The 20,602-nt window shown below is 38.4% G+C and overlaps 1 protein-coding gene across 1 annotated transcript in view; it reads right to left on the bottom strand.

Annotated features, from left to right (window-relative positions):
• SPOCK1 (SPARC (osteonectin), cwcv and kazal like domains proteoglycan 1) overlaps positions 1-20,602 on the bottom strand; it is a 328,609-nt gene that overhangs the window by 87,801 nt on the left and 220,206 nt on the right. Inside the window, exon 5 of the mRNA XM_075056562.1 lies at positions 20,027-20,159. Within this exon, the coding sequence (XP_074912663.1) occupies positions 20,027-20,159 (133 nt within the window). The remainder of the gene's footprint in view (positions 1-20,026; positions 20,160-20,602) is intronic.

Here is a 20,602-nt window from a genome sequence, read left to right as displayed (position 1 = left end):
TCACTCTCTAACTGTGACTGATTTGCCAAGATCAAGACTAAATTCATGATCAGCAGCAAGGGCACCTAACATGAATTATACAACTGGCTTTCCTTCCTAGCCTCCTGGATATGCTAAAGAAAATGCTTTCCCTGCATACATTGTTGCTTTTTATATCCACACCATATTCTCTGTGTAACGATGCGTGACTGCTCGGCTCATCCCACTGTCTCCTCCCCGCTCCCAAAACAAAGATGATGCTCAGTAACAAGGAGGCATTTAGCTATTAAATATCAAAGCCTGTATTAGAAAACATATTGATATCATGGCAGAGTGTCTTGTGCCCTGGGATAAAATGGAAAAAAAAGAAGGGGGGTAGAAGTGGTGATGATTTTTTTTTTTTTAGTGAATTTAGCACCGAGGAAAGTGACTGTTTGCTCAGTGCAGCTCCGGAGAAGCAGGGGCAGTGCCTGTGCAGAGAGCTCCATCTATGGAGACAGAAGAGCTCTCCCTTGAAGACAAGGGTGGGGAAAGAAAGCACAAACCCAGGGGGATCAGCTGATTAGAGGAAAGAAGGACTAGGAAAGGATCTTTCCCTTCACTTTCCCAAAATCACGGATACAGAGATGAAACTAAAGTCACTAAACTGACAAACGGTGCATCCAGGAGAAGCCTGTGAAGTCAAAGGATCAGCTTTTTAAATTTCTAAGTGGCATCCTGGAGCTGACCAAAAGCAGGGAAATGACTGTCGATACACAGGAAACACAAGGATTAGAGAATATCAGATTTTGGGAAGTGGCAAATGATTCTCCTTCCAAACCTAGGATATAGCCCAAAGCCAAAGCTGTAAAACGAGGGAGCCAGAGAAGAACAACAAACAGAAAAATCCACAGCACTCTCAGCTCTCGCAGTAGTGAAAGATGATGTCTTGAGCATATTAACAAAGCAATAAATCCCACAGAGTAATCTGCCACCCTTAAAGCACAGTGTATGCTTAGTCTTGAGAGTTTTTGCCCAAGGGAAGAAGATACTGGAGTTTCAGTGTCAGCTCACATCTCAGATTCTCTTCTAAAGGTATCTTTAAGTGGGTCACTCAATTTACTGGTAAACCACAAGATTTGATACTGAAGTTGCACAGCATCTTCCTCGAAGAATTAGATGATAAAATTTTAGACACTGGTGGACTGGGTTTCACTCACCATGTCAACGTAGAGATAATCAGTGATAATGAATAAAGCTTTTTTCTAAGCCATTTCTACCGAAATTTATAAGCTTCACTGCAGACAGTTATTTGGAAATCACCAGGCTTATTCAAAGCCTTCACATTCTGTGCTGTGTGGGGTCTCATTCTTCCACAGACAACATTGAAAAGTTTATGATAGTGCATCAAAGGAAAAATATGAGTTAAAAAGGCTTCTCATGAATGAAAATGGAAATAATGACAAAAACTGGATTTTAAATCATTTCTTAGATTAGATATAAGGAGAAGAAAAAGGCAACCTTCTAGTAACTGTCTAGTTACGGAAAAGAAACACCATTAATTAAACTAACAGAAGACCAGAATGAATGAGAAGATTTAAGGTGCAAATACCAGGAAACTATTGCTGACTATCATTCAAATATTCTGTTGCATCAACCTGCGGGGTTATTCCACAAGCAGATAAATGAATAATTCTTCTCATTTGATTTTCCCAACCAATACAATCGCTGTTCTTTAGTCACAGATTAGCTTTGGTGTTGCTCAAAACGACCTCCTACTACTTTGCAGTTATGATTTAGGTCTGAAAACTACTCTAATAAAAATATATGGAATCAACAAACAGAAGAAAAGGAGCTGAAATTTAGATAACAATAATGCCAAATTTATCACCACAGTAGAAATATGATTCACTTTCACCTGTAAATCTGCAAGAGTTTTTCATCCCTCATTCCTGAATTACAGCTATCACATCATCTAAACCCATGTATTATTCATACTTTTCTATTATTACAGTAATCTGAGAAAGCTGACTAAAAGAACCTAACAAACTTCTTATCAGACATTAGGCTATATTTCAACGTCAGAGAGCAAATCTATGGCAAATACCCCTAGGATCACAGCATTACCCTTGTAGTGGTGTATTAGGCACTTTTGGAGCCTCAGTTTTTGGCCCCAACCAATGGCCTTTGTGCCCCCAAAATCCTGACCGCCTTTCCTGCTAATTGCACAGAGCTAGTTAAACAGCAAGGAACATCTCCTGTTATTGTATTTTTTTGATGCTGTGAGCCTTTAGCACAGATGGAAGCTGTTTGCTGCAGATTGAATTCAGACATGCCTTCTACTTAATCCTAACCTGTAGTCATAGCCATCAATTTATATATTATTCATTTTATTAAGCTAATATTTATCTAATATTTCACTGTATTTGACAGCAAAAGCTATCTCTGTATATGACCATATGAGCTCATAACATTCTTGCTTCTTAAATGCATTCTGAATTAATCTTTACATGCCCTATTTCCTATTTCCATTTCCCAAGGAACCGCTTCTTTTTCTTTTTATAGACTCTATATGGTCCTAAGAAATAGATAAGTGAACACAATAACAGTTAACTACCCTCAACCTGCAGTCCGTATCTTCTGGCATCAGTAGGAACTGCAAGACTGGATTCAGTATCTCCTATAAGAAAATTTACTGCTGAAAAGAAAGTAGACAAACATCTTTGAACACCGAAGTGTCCCCATCTAACCCCTGTGTTAAGCAGCAGCATCTACAGGATAGCTTTATCAAAAACACTGACATCCTACCAAAGCTGAACAAGATTTGCGTAGGAAAACCCCCAAGGTTGATCGTGCCTTCCCTTGCGGAAGGGTGCGGAGTCACACCTCACCTCTGGTGCACACATGAAATGGCAATCCCAGCGCCTGGCAAGAGTAACTGGTTAAAGTTTGCTGAATTAGTAATACTGGCAGCTTACGGCAGGTAAAACTAACTTCCCATTGGAAGTACGCTGCCTGCAGATATTAGCGTTGAGATATCCCTTGCCACCACGCATAGTGGTGCATCCTACAGGAGCGCAAGCCTTCACCCTGTTTTCTGTTTAGCCCGTATTTGTATTTGGGCTGACAACATTCTTTGCCTCCTGGTGCCTTCTCCTGGGCAAGCTGCCTTATGGTTGTCAAAAGGTATGTTAGAAAGCCTGCAGGTGATGTAACTCTCAGTCTGGAAATAAAGGATCAGGCATGTCAGATAAGTGTTCAAACTAAACACAAAAAGATTTAGAACATGCTTTTAGATATAAGGAAAAGTGTAGTCTTTAAATGACTGTTTTGGAATTTACTGGCTTAAAATGAAAGACCTTATGGCATCCCATCAAAGAGTTATGTAACTCAAAAGAGTTTTCTTTGCTCAGTGTTGCTGGTGTAAGATATATTTAAGTAATAAAACACACTTCCGATACTAACCCTCTATACAGGCTCTATGACGACAGATTTTAGTTTTCAAAATACAGAGAGGTCTCTGTACAGGCTAGCGTTCCTCTTTCATTTTCTTTACAGAGACTTTTGCTGGTTACTTTCTACTCTTTGTTTGAACTGAAAGGCTTTTGATACCAACTTGAGCAGAATTTGGTCATGATGTGCAGCCTACAGTCCCAGGTTTGGCACCCAGCACAAACCAGACCGTATTCCAGCCGAGTGCAGCGCATCAGCTGAAACAGCCTTTCATTTCAGTCTCCCTGCAATTTAAATTTGCTACATATGATCTGTAAATGTCTTCAAGTTTCACACTGTATCTTACAACATTTAGCCCCCCTGGGTGGCAGGTGCCTCTTTGACGTACCTCTCTTGAGAATGTTAAACACAGAGACTTTAAAATTGGAATTTCTAGCAAGTAGCTTTCATTTGCCTCAAAAGCAAGATATTCCTGAAATAACTTGAAAATCTGAAGTTAGGAGGGAAAATGTCCATTAACAAGTTGAAGCCTTGATCTACAGGAGGCTTTTAGCACTTTATCTAATCTAATTTGTACTTAATAACACAGTTTTTTTTTTTTCAAACAGTGCATCCACAATCCCCAGTAAGAACCCCTGTGAATGAAATTAATTATTTCGTACTTTCTGCAGAGTTCAGTTTTATATCTTTAGATGTTCTGCTTGAAATTTATAGCTAGTCCTGGTGTTGCTTTTGCCCTGTAATGATGTCATTTCCACAGATAATTAATCCCATTGATTAATTCTATTTGTTACTCTTAGAGAGGCAGCTAAGAGAAGTAATAACAATTTATGCCATTTTTATTTGTGATCTTCTATTTACAACTCTATTATAGTTAGGTCAAAGCAAAAATTTGCCCACAAAACCAAGAACAGGCTGTTGATTATGATCTGGGTCAAGAAGTCTTGCAAGTTGTTATTTATGCACTGAATCTTAACCAAAGGGTGGAAGTAAAGTATACTTTAAGTCATATCCAAACATGACTAAAGGTTTCAGGATGCCATTGGTTTGACAGGCAGAATAAGTGATTATACACTCATTTTAGGTTTAAAATATCTGGGGACACAGATAGTTTTCACATTTCCATTTAATAACCTATTTATTTCACTGGAGGTTCATCTCACTCCCATGTGCTATTGCTGGCTATAAATATGTAAAGATCACTTCCATTCTCGGATTTACCCTCACCTTTTATCACAACTACACTCCGAGTGACACTAAAAGACAAAATAATGTCACACGGTTGTGACACCAGATGTTACGAGTCTATTCCTAGCCATTGGAGGAGCATATAGAAGCCACGTGACAGGTTGTGCTGACCTTTTCTTTGCCTAGTAAGTACTGGTGAAAGTAATGGAGCAAAAATAATGGAAATAGGAATTGTGGGAGCCAGTCTTTCACATCCACAAGAGAATTAACTGTACCATCACCTATAGTGTTGGGTTTTTTTGATTTTTTTTTTTTTTTAATTTGATACGCAGTACTGTGTATTTCTAGGTATATACCCTTGCCAATGCCTCCATTTGAGAACAGTTTTCCTTTTAATTATCTCTCTGAAAACATCAGTTCTGCTTTTACCTTAGGTCAGTATTAAAACCAAAGTGTTACAGTAAGTTTCTGTTTGGCAGGGTCAACAGTATCGGTCCATGCAGATATAAATCCTACAGGTTGAGTTACTATTTTTTTGTTGATAACTTGAGTTTTAAATTTAGGGGTAGGACTAATTCCAGCCTCAAGACATGTTGGAAAGACAAAGGGGGAAGATGAGAAGCATCTCAATGTCTACAATTCAGCTTTGGTAATAGTGTCATCCTGTGAAATGATAGTGGAAACATTAACTTTGTCTTTTGTTCATCTGTGCCCAACATCTATATTAAATTGTCTTTCTTGCTAGCTGAGATTTTGAAGGAGAATCTTTTATTCGTTATTTATTCTCAGTCTTGTGAGCAATGGTGAAACCAGGAAAAGTTGCAAACAAACAAAATTCCTGATGTTATAACAACACTTCGAACTAACCAAGGTAGCTCAGATCACGTAGTTGAAAAATAACCACACAGAAATCTAAAACCAACTAAGTTTCCACTGCATCCTAGTGAAGCGGGCATAATTACGGGTGTTGTGGACTCCAACTATAAGACAAAGTATCCACAAATATCTTTATTCGTCACGGGCCCTGTCCGTGTGCCAACTGTCTGAGCGAGAGCAAGCTCAGACGCAAAGGCTCTCCGCTCACACCAATACACACGCATTGCTAAGAGCACAGTGCTGTAATACGTAAGCATATCTGTTACACAAACTTGGCCGTCATTTGAGTGAATACTGTAGTACTTTATGCAAGTCTGAGTTCACCCAGCAGCCTACTTCACAGCAAAGCACTCGGTATCTGCATCTGCTCAAGTTTCAGGTGCTAAGCATTACCCCTAACCTCTAAAGGGAGCTGTACTGCGAAGGGACAACATCCTGCACTCCAACAGGGTGCTGCTTCAGAGGTCATTTTTTTTGGAGCTGCCACTGGAAATCCAACTACGGACTTCAAGTCTTCAAATCTGTTCTCTACTTTAAGCATGATGGAGGAAGAGAGCTGCTTCAGAGCATTTACAGCCAAAATAGAAACAGCTTTTTACAGACTTCATGCTGTGTCATCCTAAGCCAGGGAGGTGTGAGAAAGCTGTGGAAAAGATGCACTTTATCACATGTGAGAGAAGGACACAGCTACTGACTAACTAAAAAAAGCCAGATTCCATCTCTCCAGTTAGCTGCACCAATCTAACACTTCAGTTAGCCCCTAACTGGAACTAGAAACAGCCCAAATATAATACAGAATATAAAAAGCAAAGGTTCACCTAAAGCCAAAACAGTACAGGGTGGCAGACAAAATGCATTACATGATGTGATTACATGTCTGTAAGAAAAGAAATTCTCTCTCAACACAAAATATTAAGACTGTAGGCCAGTTTTCAAGAACCATGTGGTGCATGGCTGCATACAGACATGCAGGAACAGGACAAAAATATTCCCCTGCTGACTGAGCCCCACCAGCAGTTCCAGTCTGCCTCCCTAGAGCTCACACGGGGGTGGATGTAATCTGCAGAAGACACACAATCAAATAGGGAGGATTTGCATGATGCTGCCTTGTATTGCCCCAGGACACGAGATCTATTTGCAGAGGTCCTGCAGGGTGAACTCTGCAAGGCTGGGAAGAACCCCAGATTACAACTGCATCCTACAAGGTTTTTCTGTCTTTTCTATCCTACACAGGAATTGGAAGAGACAGCTTGAATAACAGTGCCATCTCCCCTCTGAAAGCCTCTGCTTTTCTATTAATAATTTCTTGCATTTTTGAACTCGCTCTCATCATGAAATGCAATATAGTGCTATGTCTACACCACTGACTGAAGAAAGCCATCACCATCCCCATTCAACCGCTGAAGTTTTAAAAGCTCTTTACCCTGTCCCTGCTACCCGAGGAAACTTTCTTTAAAAGACATTTTGGCACTTTCTCCCCCTCATACCACTCATTTTTTAAAAAAAAGTCTTTTTTGACCTGACAATGCAGGTTACTAAAAGTCTTTTGAGATGTCTGCTCTATCATCTGCAGAAATTCGTACTGAGATCTCACAACCAGCATTACTGAAATCTAAACCAGGAAACTTCCCTTTCTCCTTTATTTCCCTACCTTTTCATCAAGATCTCCTGCAATAAAAAGTGACTACAGCTGGCTAGACCTAAAATGACCCACTTCACATTCTTTTCTCAATTTGAACAGGTAACAATAATGGAAGACAAAACTTGCATTAACAAGAAAATATCCTCCACTGTTATGCATGTGGAACAAAATACATACCATTTTCTTCCAAGAAAAAAAAAACCCTATATTTGCAGCAGAAACTACTTTTACTAGGATTACATTACAGCAAACTAGAATAATGTTTTATTTTTGACTGTGATCCTTTCTCCCCTTTCTCCCCCTATATGTAACACATTAAAATGGGTAAAAGCAAAGCATACACCATTGGAGAACAGTCCGAAGCATATGGAAACAAAAATTAATGGATGTAAGTACATGGGTTTTAAACCCTCTTCTCTGCTTTCCTCCATTTATGATGAAAAGATCACAGATGAGGGGAATGCAACTAGTTGAGCTCTCCGTTTCCGTTTTGTGTAGCATTACCTCTGGGTAGAAAATCCTCAGTGAATCAAACAACTCCACTTGTACCATCTAATTGTCAGTGACTGGGCACAGGCCCAGTATGTGTAAGTTGTTCCGTAAACAGTGAAACAAAGTCCAATTTTTCTATGAATTCATGTCCCCTACATCTTCCCACCCCCACTATAATATTCTTAGCATTCTTCTTTCTCCTTCCCACAGACTCTCTCCCAAGACCATCAGTTCCAAACCACCTTCCACACCCTCTGCTGCTGATCACTGCAATGCTGCCAGGTCCTCTCCACAACCCAAACTCCCTCCTGCCATTTCCTTTAGTTGGATGGAGTAAAGGCCTTAATGCAGAGTACCTGGAGATATAGGGAGGGGGAAATGGAGAAAAGGATAGGAATAGCCCTTGAAAGGAAAAGACAGAGTCATCTAGAAATGGCCCAATCCTTACAATACCATTAAAAGGTAATCTAGATGACTCCATGATTTGAAGATTTGGAGGACTCTGTCCCACCTCCATCACTTCACTTGTTTTGTTTTAAAACAAAACGACACTGCCAAAAACCCCACTCCCTATCTCCTCAAGGGGAACTGTCAACCTGCAAGTTATCACTGACCAGGTTCTCAGCTGATTTCCAGCCCATGGTACAGATATTTTGAGGGCCCAGTCAGGTTCCTCTTTGAATTTTGCTTTAGATTCGGTGAAGGTTCAGAGTAGTGATTTTGATGAAAACACTACGAGCTCAGACTAAGATTTTTCTATAAAATGCTTTCACTGGAAAATACTCATATCACTGTACCTGCAACAACTATCACAATATCTCTTCAATATTATGTAACAATGTGATTTCTTTCTAACACGAAGTAAACACACATTTTTATATGATGCAATTACTTTGTGCGTGACTATTTAAAACCCTGTTTAGTTGTGCATCTATACTGCACAGGTTTTTTTCAAATATGAGAAATGTGTTCACTCATGCTCTTCATGCCACACTGACAACTCATTGAGTAACGTCAACCCCAAGATGCATCTTCTAGTCCAATTATACTATAGGGGCACATTTGAGCACGATGCATAATGTAAAGATACACACATAAATCCCATTATTGTTAATGGAAACTATGTGCAATGCACACTCCCACACACTCTTTAAAAAACTATGCCCCACAGAATCATTTTAAATAACTCTTATTCTACACAGTATGAACCTGTTATCTAAAAACTATTCCTTTGCCTGCTCTATTATAAAGGGACAAGAGACAGTTTACAAAGAACAAGCCTTACGGCTTCAGTCCCTTTGAGTTTCTAGTCTTTTCTCTTGAATACTAAAAATGTAAAGCAGTCTGTATCATTCAAATAACCTAATTTTCCAATCCACCTTCGTTAACATTGCTGGCTGAAGCCAATTACAAATGCCTTAAGGCTTATAGCCTCATAAGCATAGTGTGACAGGTCAAATTTTATTGTTTGCTCCATCCATCATTACTGACACAGTAATTCAAAGTACACAAGGCATAGTCTACTCACTGCTTCTTCTTTCTCCCTGTGCACCTGCTGTAATTTTAATGTAGAAGCTTTATTAATAAAAAGTACATCATCTTCTGTCATTCAGTGCTGGCTTCTTCCACACACGTGAAAAGAAAAAGCCCCAAGTTATTCTTTTCTTCTAGCAGCATCTAATGTTCTCTCCTTTGGGGTAACATGCCCAAGCAAGTCATCACTGGTGATGCATTTCATCAACAAATACTTTTTAGATCTAATGCAATGTGGTAATGAGAATTTAAAAAAAAATATATATAAAAAAATTCAGCTTCAGAACAGCCAACACTGGGAAAAAACCGCAAACTTTTGGAGTGACCTAGAAAACTAACCAAGATGTTCATTGACTGTGTAAAACATGACTGATAGGCCTACATCATCTAGCCTAAAAATGGGCACATAACTTCATTTTTCACGATGCTAATAAGATGCAGTCTCATTTAATTCAGTAAGACTTCAGCACATATATTTAAAAGCACTCCCTAGAAAATGGTTGTTTTTCTGAGTTTTTGGAATGCTGAGCAGCCAACAGTGGGACTGTTATGTATTCAGACTTCTAATTATTGGCAAAAGTTACCTGGGTGCCTAAATAAAAACATTGCCTTCAACACTGTAGAAGCTCATAAATGGGAAGGAGAAAATCAGTGACATTCTAAACATTATTTCATCCCTCCAAAAAAAAAAAAAAAAAGCATATGTGGGCAATTCAGAAAGGCATAAGGAGCAAAAGTTTCCTGCAATGAGTTGCCCTTCTTCAGCATTGGTCTTTGCTATGTCATGAAAGTCGGTCCCCCCCACTTTAAAAAAAAACAAACCAAAACCAAACCCCTGCAAAACATCAAAACCAGAATGAAACATGCATCTAATTTAAAATTATTTTAGCATGCTACAAATTGCCATAACAAAATCCCAAAATATTCATTGTTGTTTGTCAATACCTTGGCAAAGAGTATTTTAGACACATCTGACTCACCCCCCCGCCATCCTCTCCCCCTCCCCCCCCATTATTTTTTTGCTTAATCTGGTAACAGCTGACATGTAAACATGAGGAGATGCATTATCATATGGCAGGTCTAACTATCAAGACTAGAGACTCTTAGTGGGTAAACATGAAATGAATATATCCAATTTAACTAAGATACATTTAAGTGAATCTTATCAACTGAATTCTAGTCAATTTAAATGAATGCAATTAAAAAAAGGCATAAAACCCCCACAACAGTGTACTACTTTTGTTTGACTTATTTAGAGTTTATTATCCCGTGGGAGCACTAGTGAAACTCAAGACAACAACCACAAAATCCTGCACAAAATCTGCAGCACCAAAAAGATAAGCTCATTCTGTTACTTTACAGAGCTGTATGAGTATTATCAGAGCCATTTGGGAAAACTGGCTTGTAAAGAATTTAAGGGGGTTGGACATGAGAGAAACCACCTTACGCTGCCTGAAACTTCGTCTCTTCCTGTCACTCAGTGACGGTGTGCGTTTGTTCGAAATCTGAAGGTTATTTTATTCTGCACAGGTTCTTATACTGCATTTCCCAGCGTGGTATTTATACATCACTACCACAGCTACATATTGAGAAGGGTTTTTTAGGGAGTTTAGAGCAGTGTTTTCTCTATACTCAACTTACCAAAATAATATGAAGAATGAATTACCACTTGCAGCAACATGCCTAATGGAGACATTTTATTGCCATTTCCCCCAGGTTCTGTGGGCTTAACTTGATAATTAAAACATTCAACTCTGACAAGCCTTAACTATGGTAAAATAACAGATTCAGGAATTAAAGAAAAAAATACGGATTTAGAAACTGACAAAATATATTAAATCACAAAGAACCCCGTCTGTCAAAGCCAAATTGTTTTGGACTGAGCAATGTTAGGATATAGAGAAACAAACTAAAAATATCCTTTCCCTGCTAGGCAAGGTTAGAGAAAGGAGATAAACATTGCCATCCCCCAATTAGACCAACTTGCTTAACCCATAGTTGTTAAAACTTGGAGGTACAACTCTGGATAAATTTTTCTTTGTCAGGGCCTTTTACTCACTGGCCCCAGTAGAAATCAAAGCGGTAGGAATTTTAACTAATCTCTCTTAAAAGAAATTACACCAAGAACGAACAAAACCAGGTTGTGATCCATCTAACCCTGTCCCCAGAATGCCTCCAATATTTCTCTGTCCTGCCTTTATGCAAGATACAAGAGATCACCAGTCTCCAGCAGAACCAAATCAACCCCCTTCTCTTTCCAACACTGACCAGTAGCTTTAACAGAGTTTTAAGTAGCCAGTTTCCCACAAAAACAATCAGTATCCTCTGTATAAGAGGGTTCTTCATGGGATTAAAAAGAGATTTTTTTTTTTTTTTTTGCCAGTCAGTGATTGCAGAACTGTGTTAATGAAGACTCCTTCTCCAAAGACTAAAAGGATAGCAACAAGCAGTCTCTTAAAGAACATCATGTCTTGAGCCACAGCAATTTCTCATTAATTCATAGAATCTTAAACCTGGCAATATGACAAAGCAGCCCCTACCCTGTGAAAATTTCCCAGAGCTCTTCATTTTTTCCTCTATCTGTTGATTCACTGCAGAAGCCTCTATTTTGGCTGTTCTCACAATTCATACTACGCCAGGTGAAAAATCTTGCAAACATGTATATATTCATGGAGTTTAGCTGGGAAGCTGTCACAGAAGTAGCTACGATGCACAGATCAGTAGTTATGCAGGCCTAGTTTTTCCCAGTTAGGATATAGAATTGGTAGAGGATTGTTTGGGATTTTGAATTTACTATCTGACACCACTGAAAAGCAAAAGCTTCTCCACTTCAACATAAAACTAAATGGGATTTGAAAGGAAGCTCAGGAATTTGCTGAATTGCATGGTTATTTAAGCCGAGTTCAAAAGTTGTATTTCCCAGCTCCCTCAGAGTTTAACAAAGGTTACCCTAACCAGGGGAAAGGGCAGATCTCTGTGTCCTGGATTGTTTATTTGTAGCCAAAACACCCCTATGAGGCAGCACTGAAAAGAACATAGGGGACAGACATTTTTTGAGTTCATTAATTGACCAAAGGATAAATGTCAGTCTTTGAGCATATGCAAAAATACCCCTTAGACATAACTCTATTAAGGCATTAGCATGGATTACAAGGTACACAAGAATTGAGATCTACCTTATCCCTGATTCTCTGCTCATTCCTTGAGACCATGCAGAGAAAAAAACCTCAAACATATAAACAACAGGATGTCTTTAGGATAAACAGCACTTCATCAAATAACATAGCTCACCTCATGCTTCAAGCCAAATAAACCGCGCAGCCGCAGTAGGTACAGCACAGAGCTCTATGCGTTTTGCCTTCTGAGAGACAAAGTTTATTATTTAGGATTTGATTATGCAATAATGGCTTCACATAGCTTTTGGATTATAGGACTCGAGTCTCACTGGCCCAGACTACAGGCTGAGGGAACATCTACCTTATTGGGAATAGAGTAGCCAAATGTGCCGGAGTCAAATGAGTGGTCTAAAAAGGTACTCAGCATTAGGCAAATTCTAGTTCTCCCACAGTCCTCTGGAGTTCCCTGTTGTTATTTGTGAGAATAAAGTCAGTAATGCTAAAAGCCTCATGTCAGATGTAGTACTACAGTTAGGAAACCCCCTGCAACAAAATGAATCAAATAATGAAATAGAAATGAATGTTGAAAACCTACTTCTGGAATAAAGCAGTAACGACACCGTAAAATATTTTTCCTGTAGAAAACTCCATCAGAACAGTCACATACCATGAAGCCTATCGATTTCCACAAAAATATATTTGAATACTCCATTAAAAATCCTGACCAGATTGATCAGAAAACTCCTGGAAACTTAACAACAGTGCTGTCACGTCTTATACAGACACATTTGACTTAAACAAAAAACATCATCACACCCCTGCAATCCCTAAATCATGCAAGCTTTTTTCATCATGACTTCAAAGTAGCTCTTCCAGTATTTTATTAAGGGAGCAAGTCCAGATCTTTCCAAACTACAAGTGAGGATAACGTGAATTGCCCAGCATCACAACATAGGTCAGTGGAAGAACTGGGTAACGTACCAGGTCTACCATGTACAGGTTCAAGCCATGATAGACTATATCAGGCCTAGACTATGAACTCCCAGCAAAGAATTGAATCCATAGATTAAAATAAGAAGATGAAGAAAAAGAGGAGTGGGAGGTGAAAGAATAATTTATTCTTATACCTCCCACCAACAATCTTTAAACTTTGTACAGTGAGCAAATGCATAAGGATGACTTAATTTTCCTTTCCCTGGATTTCTTTAACCATATCCTACCTTGTCTTACTCTTCTTGTCTTTCGTTCCCCCCTCCCTCTTCCCCCCTTATTTCATTAATTTTCCCTTACCAAGCCAAAGCTGAAAGTTAACACAGAATTTAATCCAACTCTTCATCTAACTGAGGACACAACAGGTCATAACACTCACTAAGCCTCTGCTGAGTATCTTGTTTTCCATCAGGAAAGGCTGAGTCATCCCTTAGACAAACCGCAGGCAGGGAAAGCTGTGCAAAACCACAGCTGGAGAACAGCATCCCACACCTAGAGGACAGGCAATCCAGCCGACACTTGGATTATGAAAAAACAAACCATGTTGCACTAGACACTTGAACACTTCAACAAATATTTGTTAATTGTGCTTCTGAATACAGACTCCTCCTAATTAAACATAGTAGCCCTCACATTGTACATATTTAACTAATAGCGTCTCATTATTTTGGTCATTATTTTTTCTCCCATTTCAGGATTGCTGGAAAATTATTTCTCTTGCACATCCCTTAATATCAAACTTGTTACCTAATGTTATGACAACAGGAGGTGATTTTTCCATTTTCAAACAAAGAGACATGATCATGGACTTAATTAGTTTGCAATGATTTAATTAAAATTTGCAGAACAACAATGTACCTAATTAGAAGCATAATAATTACACCAAGGTACCTTTCCATCTTTGAAGGGACTATTAGTCATTGAGGTGGTATGTTTTGTAATTTAAGATCATCCTTATTTTCATTTTCTGATTAGTTAAGTGCAGTCATCGTCATGTTCAGGTAATTGCTTTATTAACTAGCTTAATTAAACTTCCTGTAAAACTGACAGCTACAGAGTTATTCTTCTTAATGTGTTGATGACAAAAACATTAACTAATTACATAGCGCTCTTTACAGGCCTTACTTACCTCATAAGCTTAATTCATTAGTACTTTAAAAAGCTTTGAAAACTCTGACTGCAGTATACCATGGAAGTGCTTTGTATTGTCACAGTATTAAATAGAGCTGTTATACCCAGGAAACAGCAATTTCTCTTTACAAAGTTCTATAATATGGCAGAGAGTGTACGCAATTAAAGCCATTTGCATTTAAAGCAGTAATGAGAGACTTAGTGAAGTCGTTGACAAACCTAAAGCCCACAGAGTTCAAAGTTAACAGGAAAGGGTGATAGAGGGTTTCTAAAGTTTCCAGAAATATAACAAAATTATGCAAGTCCAAAAAAATGCTAGGAAAAATTGCTGGAAACAGGGCATAAGGACTGAGCAGATACAGGCCACATCCATGTTCAAATTTTGTCATGCACAAACACTGAATTGTTGGTGCGACTAAAGAATCCCATTGCTCAGAAGAATTAGTCCGTCATCTCAAAAACAAAACAAGAACAGAAAACCCACTGCACAGCATAGCCAAACATCTTCATCCCCTTCAACTTTAGCACTTGGGTGAAGCAGAGGCAAATAACCCAGATCAACAACAGAGACAAGTTTTGAAGGCACTTCAGAAAAAGAACCAGAAAGGTTTAACGCCTAAAGGGTGGTAAGATTTTTCAAGCAGTACAACCGCCACATATGAAGCTAAACCAACTTAAGATCCATCAAAGTACTCACTACCTTCTATCTCCTATTGTGATAGTTTAGGTGACACTTTAAATCCATTGTAGCACAAGATCTGGGCATGGACCTCTCATAATTTTCAAAATTTTCCCCATTTACCTCTGTGTTGGAAGCCAACACCTTCGAATATTTTCCAATGGAAGATTGAAGAGAGAGATTCCTTTGACTAGCCCTCAATAAATTAGTTGAGAGGCTGAAGGCTTCAATGTATTTAGTGGAACTGAGAGACCAAGTTAAAAATCCTGAGCCTCTAAATTGACCAGTAAGCTTAAACATGGGGGTTTATAGTTTACTTTTTTTTTTCCTGTGACCCTTGTATTATTGAGTGCTTTGGGTTGGATCACTTTCCCCAGTTTTATCAAGAAATTCTTGCCTCTAGGTCTACAATGTCTTTCTTCATGAAGAAAATTCTACTAATTAAAAAATAAAGTTGGTTTTGAGGAAAAGCCCTTCAGTTAGAAAACCTCAAGAAAGTCTGCCACACTGACTTCCTGAGGATGCTTGGACCTGCTGTTAACTCAACACATTAACTTGAGTAAGGATCCATCATCCTGTTTCACTCTTTTTTTTAACCCACAGTATCAGTACTGAGCATCTCTAAAGACATCCAGACACACCACCACATTGCAGGAATGGTCCTCAAGAATATGCCACATAGCCCATATTTCTGCTGGGCCAATAACGGTTCCTCTGCTGCTCTGCAAATGGCTGCCTTCAGAGAATCCTAATCCCTTATAATTGAGGTGGATGGGCACAGTCAGTTCCCAGAATCACCAGCACTATAATTAACATAAGCAAAATGCTTTCTTTCAAAATGCAATCTCCGCAGAAAGCACTAGAACAAAGAGCATAACAGTCTGAGGATTATCAAACAGTGCAAACCAGCAAGATGATAATGCTTTTGCTATTTTGCCATACAGCCTTTATGAATGGAAGATTTTATTATCCAGTCAGGAATGAGTAAGACATCATTTAAAACAACAACTAAAAATGCATTTTATGTTACTTTCCTGGAATTGAATCCTTAAAGATTTCTTGAAGTTTTCATAAGAAGAGAACAAATCAAAGTCCTCCACATTCCTCAAGCTCTTTTGAGCATCATTCCAGATCAAGTTCTGCAGTCTTAATTTTGCTTTAAGGTCTAAAACTAAACTTAAGGGGTAGAAACTAAAAATGCCAAGTAATGATATAAGGAATACTCAGAAACTGTTTAAAAAGAAATTTCTACCCTAGCCAAAGTTGAAATGGAAAAGGAATAGGGTCCTTTCTTAAAGAGCAGTACTCTGATGAAGAGGAGTACGTTAGCTTCATTTTCAGCTCGCCTTATCTAAAGATATGGATGCCTTCACTTTTGCATAAGAATCACATTAGTTCAGCCCTCCCATCCCTCAGCCTAGTATCCTGCCAAGTTGCAGACCCTTAAAAGTAAGAAAACTACAAAGGAGTAAAAGAAAGAGCAAATTAGAAACAGAACAAATTGGTCCTGCTGAACTACACCAATCATCCCAGCTTCTGGTCATGACTGGCTTAGGGACTCAGTGTGCTAGAGGTTTACCAGCCTGCAGTGGATCCATTCTCCATGGATTTGTATAAATCCCATTTATATCTTTGGCCTGCACAATACTGTGCTGCAGCGAATTTCACAATTTTATTTTGAGCTGAAAGAATAAAAATACTTCCTTTGTTTTGAAACTACTGACTTGCAATTTCATTAGATCTTGTATTATGAAGTACAACATTCCTTTTCTAATATTAGTCATAATTTCATGTAAAATAATGCTGAAATGTTCCAGTTAATTCTGCGCTTCCTTGCAGGTTCTACACCCCTGACAGCCATTACTGCCCTTCTTCGAGCATTTTCTAGTTCTACCATGTCAGCTTTGAGATGAAGTGATGATAACTGAAGGCAATGAGAAGACCAGGCATTTACAGAGAAATATAATAATGTTTTGTGCTTGTTCTCAATTCCTTTTTTAACACTTTATTTGCATTTTTGCCTCACAGTGATCATTACAATGTCTTCTGAGAAACAGCCAGAATTACTCTGAGATCAAGTGGCTAAATTAGAGCCTGTGATGGATATATTTGGTTATTTTCTCTTAATGTGAATTACTGTGCATTTATTGACACCCAAGTTTCATCTGCATTTTATCAGTCATACTCCTGTTGTATCCTGTCCTTTTCATTCATTTTTACCTCAGCTAACAGTTCAAAGCATGGAAAGAGCAAAACCCAGTACAAACACTACCAAGAGTGTTGAACGGTAGCCCCCAGTCTCCAGTGGAATGCTTTGATGCTGTTCTGCCAGGCCACGAGCTATAAGCCCAAAGCCTGTCTCCCGTCTAACCCCTGCTGCGCTGGCAGGGAAAGGCAAAAATCAAACTGAGCCAGGATGGATCAAAATGCTGGTGTGTATGCGTATAATGCCTCTCTGCCTATGTGAGTAGATGGCCAATATACAATTTCAGAAGACTTTTTCACCCCGCAGAAATGTAGTGGCTACTCTCCATCTTTTGTTTACAAGCTTAGCACGAATCCTTTCATTTGCCCAGAATATCATTACATGTTCACCAAGCAGCTGATGCAGAGCCAGATAGGAATACATACATAGAAATGCAAAGCAGTGTGGTATTTGCCCACACTCAAATGTCTACCTTTTTGCATTTTCACAGTCAATACTAGAACATGCCAGCACTGCAGAGCCAGAAATAATACTTGCCAATAGCACTGCATGTGAAAGAAAATTATCAAAGAAAGCTTTGATTTTGGAGACTTAAGGGCAAGAAAGAGGGATAACGTTATCTGGTGAAAACTAATAGTGAATTTGAGGGAAGAAGTTGTATTCTGTTCATAAAAGATACCAGAAACCCATGATCATTCCTGACCATAAAAATGTTATTTGTTAGGACATTAAAATATACCGTTTAGTTTTAATGCTCAGTCTAAAGTATTTTCAGCTCATTTACCAAAATTTGTCTTTTGAAATAAAAAAAATATAAAATAAAAATCAATGAAGCAGAGCTTTTCAAAGAAATTGTAGAGAGACAATGATGTTCTACAGGTTACTGTAATAACATACTCACAGATTTACAAGGTACTGTATACAGCAAAGAACAATAGTACTGCTATAAGCATCTCCTTGATGTTGCATAAAGGTTAAGCAGCTGTATCCTTTCATGAGGACTGGATGTTACAGAAAGATTACCAATCAGCATGACACTAGAGGAGCCTTCAATCAAAAAAAAAAAATTAGAAAAAGCAACTACAAATATGCAATGTGACAAGCAATCGCTCCTGTGGAACGGTACCCAAAAAGCAATGAAACCCTACCTTCCCCAGGCAGTGGTAAAAGAGGACAAAATTCGTAGAAAAGAAGTTGCTGCACTTGAGACCAACAGGATGCTGTAATTTTCAATTGCTAGGACAGGAGCAATTGATAGTTAAACACACAATAAATGAAGATGAGATAAAGTTGCTTCAGAATAAACGTTTTAAAAGTCTCCTATAAAAAAAAATAATACTTCTCAGACACAACTGGGAGGTAAGTCTTTGATAGTCAAGCATATCAGCAATGGGAATTGTTTGATATCTTCATTATAGCTGTCAGGCTTATATTGTAGTCACAATAGTTTGGTGAATTTATTATATTGGCAGAATTTCTGATGAAAACCATTTGGATCTTATGGTAAGAAACACAGAAGGTCAAAAAAAAAAAGACTCAGAGCTAACAGAGATTCAGGTAAGATGCACAGAAATGAGCCCAATAGGATGACAGAATATGCAATAAAAGCTATTTACTACAGAATGTCTTATATACTCTCAAGACTTCAGGCAGAAAAAGTTGTTTTCAAAATAAGCCCAATTTTAATCCTAAATACCAGTGCTAAATTACTGCATTACGTACTCCTAGAAAATATTAAATAGTAGCTTGTTTAACAGGCAACTTGGAGCCCTTTTTCTGCAGTCTACGTGTGCAAGGATGAGTGAGTTTCTGCTGATTTGCTCCTTTGGCCATGTAAATCCTTCAGCCACAATAGAAGACATGCTTAAATGAATTAGCCATGGCAGCATTTTAATATTTGCGTCCATTAACGGATGAAGAATTCAAGCTGCCCAGCTGAGAAGATAATGTAGCTGCAGTATCATCATCACTATTACAGTGCAGCAGAGAATTTCTGCCCCCCCCATCACTTTTTGTTTCCTGGATTTTGGGGGAGCTATTTTTGGATTTTTTTACTGGTTGTCCAACCTTACCTTGCATGCAGGAAGAGAAGAAAACCTTAGGGGTATTCCCTGAACATGACTTCCAGTGCCTGAAGTGCTGTTTATGGAACATGTATCCGAGACATGGAAGGCTCTATTTGGTAATGGGAGATCTGGACTGCTGAATGGCTCTGAAGCCAGCTTCTTTTATTGAGTCAAGCCCTAAGGTGACCATATTTTCAATACAACAAGGAGCCAATTTATCCCCACTGGGTTTAAATGAATTATAACATGTTACCCATGCAGCCTACGAAAAAAAATATTAAAAAAAAAAAAGTATGTGACAAAACAATGATAGTGCCAAATTATTTTACCATTTGGAAACCAAAGCTTAAAAACAAGAACTATCCCCAAATCCTCTTGTCTGAACAAGCCAATCTGATCAAATGAGTTTTTTCTGTTGCATCATCAATATTGAAAGTGTTCTACCCCATTAGCATGAATGAGCTATTTAGAGAAACATGAATCATGAAAGTTATAAGATTCTGATTTGTCATTCTGATTTGCTGTTTGTCAAACATGTAAAAATCTACATTTAGCAGCACTTTTTACACAAAAATATTCCAAAACTAAAGTAGATGGTAATTTAATACCACCTATTAATGAAAGCCATTTCATCTTCATACCGCAGCCTGGTTGACTACTACTGACAGAATTTCAGGTCCCTGAAGCAGAACTTACCTTGGTAGTATATGTATGTCCATCAGATCCACAGACAGCGTTGGCATGCGTCATGGGGCAAGGCTTGCATTTTACTATGTTAGCTGGTCCAGCCCAGTGCTTCTGGGCCAAGTTTCCTTTCTTTTGTCGAAGGCTGTAAAATAAGAGACACAAGGTTTTTTTGAACACACTTGTATAAAACAGAAGAATGAAAGCTTCTCTGAATAAGGCAAAGCAGGATTTTCAACACAGTGTTGATTTAAAGCAAGTAAATTAAATATAGCTCCTAACAATGCTTCTATAACATGGCATATTACAGCAGGCAATCTAAAGAGTCATAAATTGGTAGGCAGTCCTAGATTTACAATACTTGGCAGCTTCATTTGATTTATAACTACAATTGAATTCACTTAAGAACATAGTATTCTGCTGGACTACACGGCGTTTCTGGTGAAGCAGGCAAGTAACGTTACATCAGGTTGTATTTAGAGACATCTTCACCAGGCCTTCTCCGAGTTGCCAAGTTACTGTTAAGGTAGCGACAATTTTAAAACAAAATCCTTTGAAAAACATTGCAATTTGTATTATGCTTATAAA

This window comes from Buteo buteo, chromosome 24 (genome assembly GCF_964188355.1).
Source record: "Buteo buteo chromosome 24, bButBut1.hap1.1, whole genome shotgun sequence".
NCBI lineage: Eukaryota > Metazoa > Chordata > Aves > Accipitriformes > Accipitridae > Buteo > Buteo buteo.
Note: the sequence above shows the minus strand (reverse complement) of the source record. Positions and strands in the feature narration are given on the sequence as shown.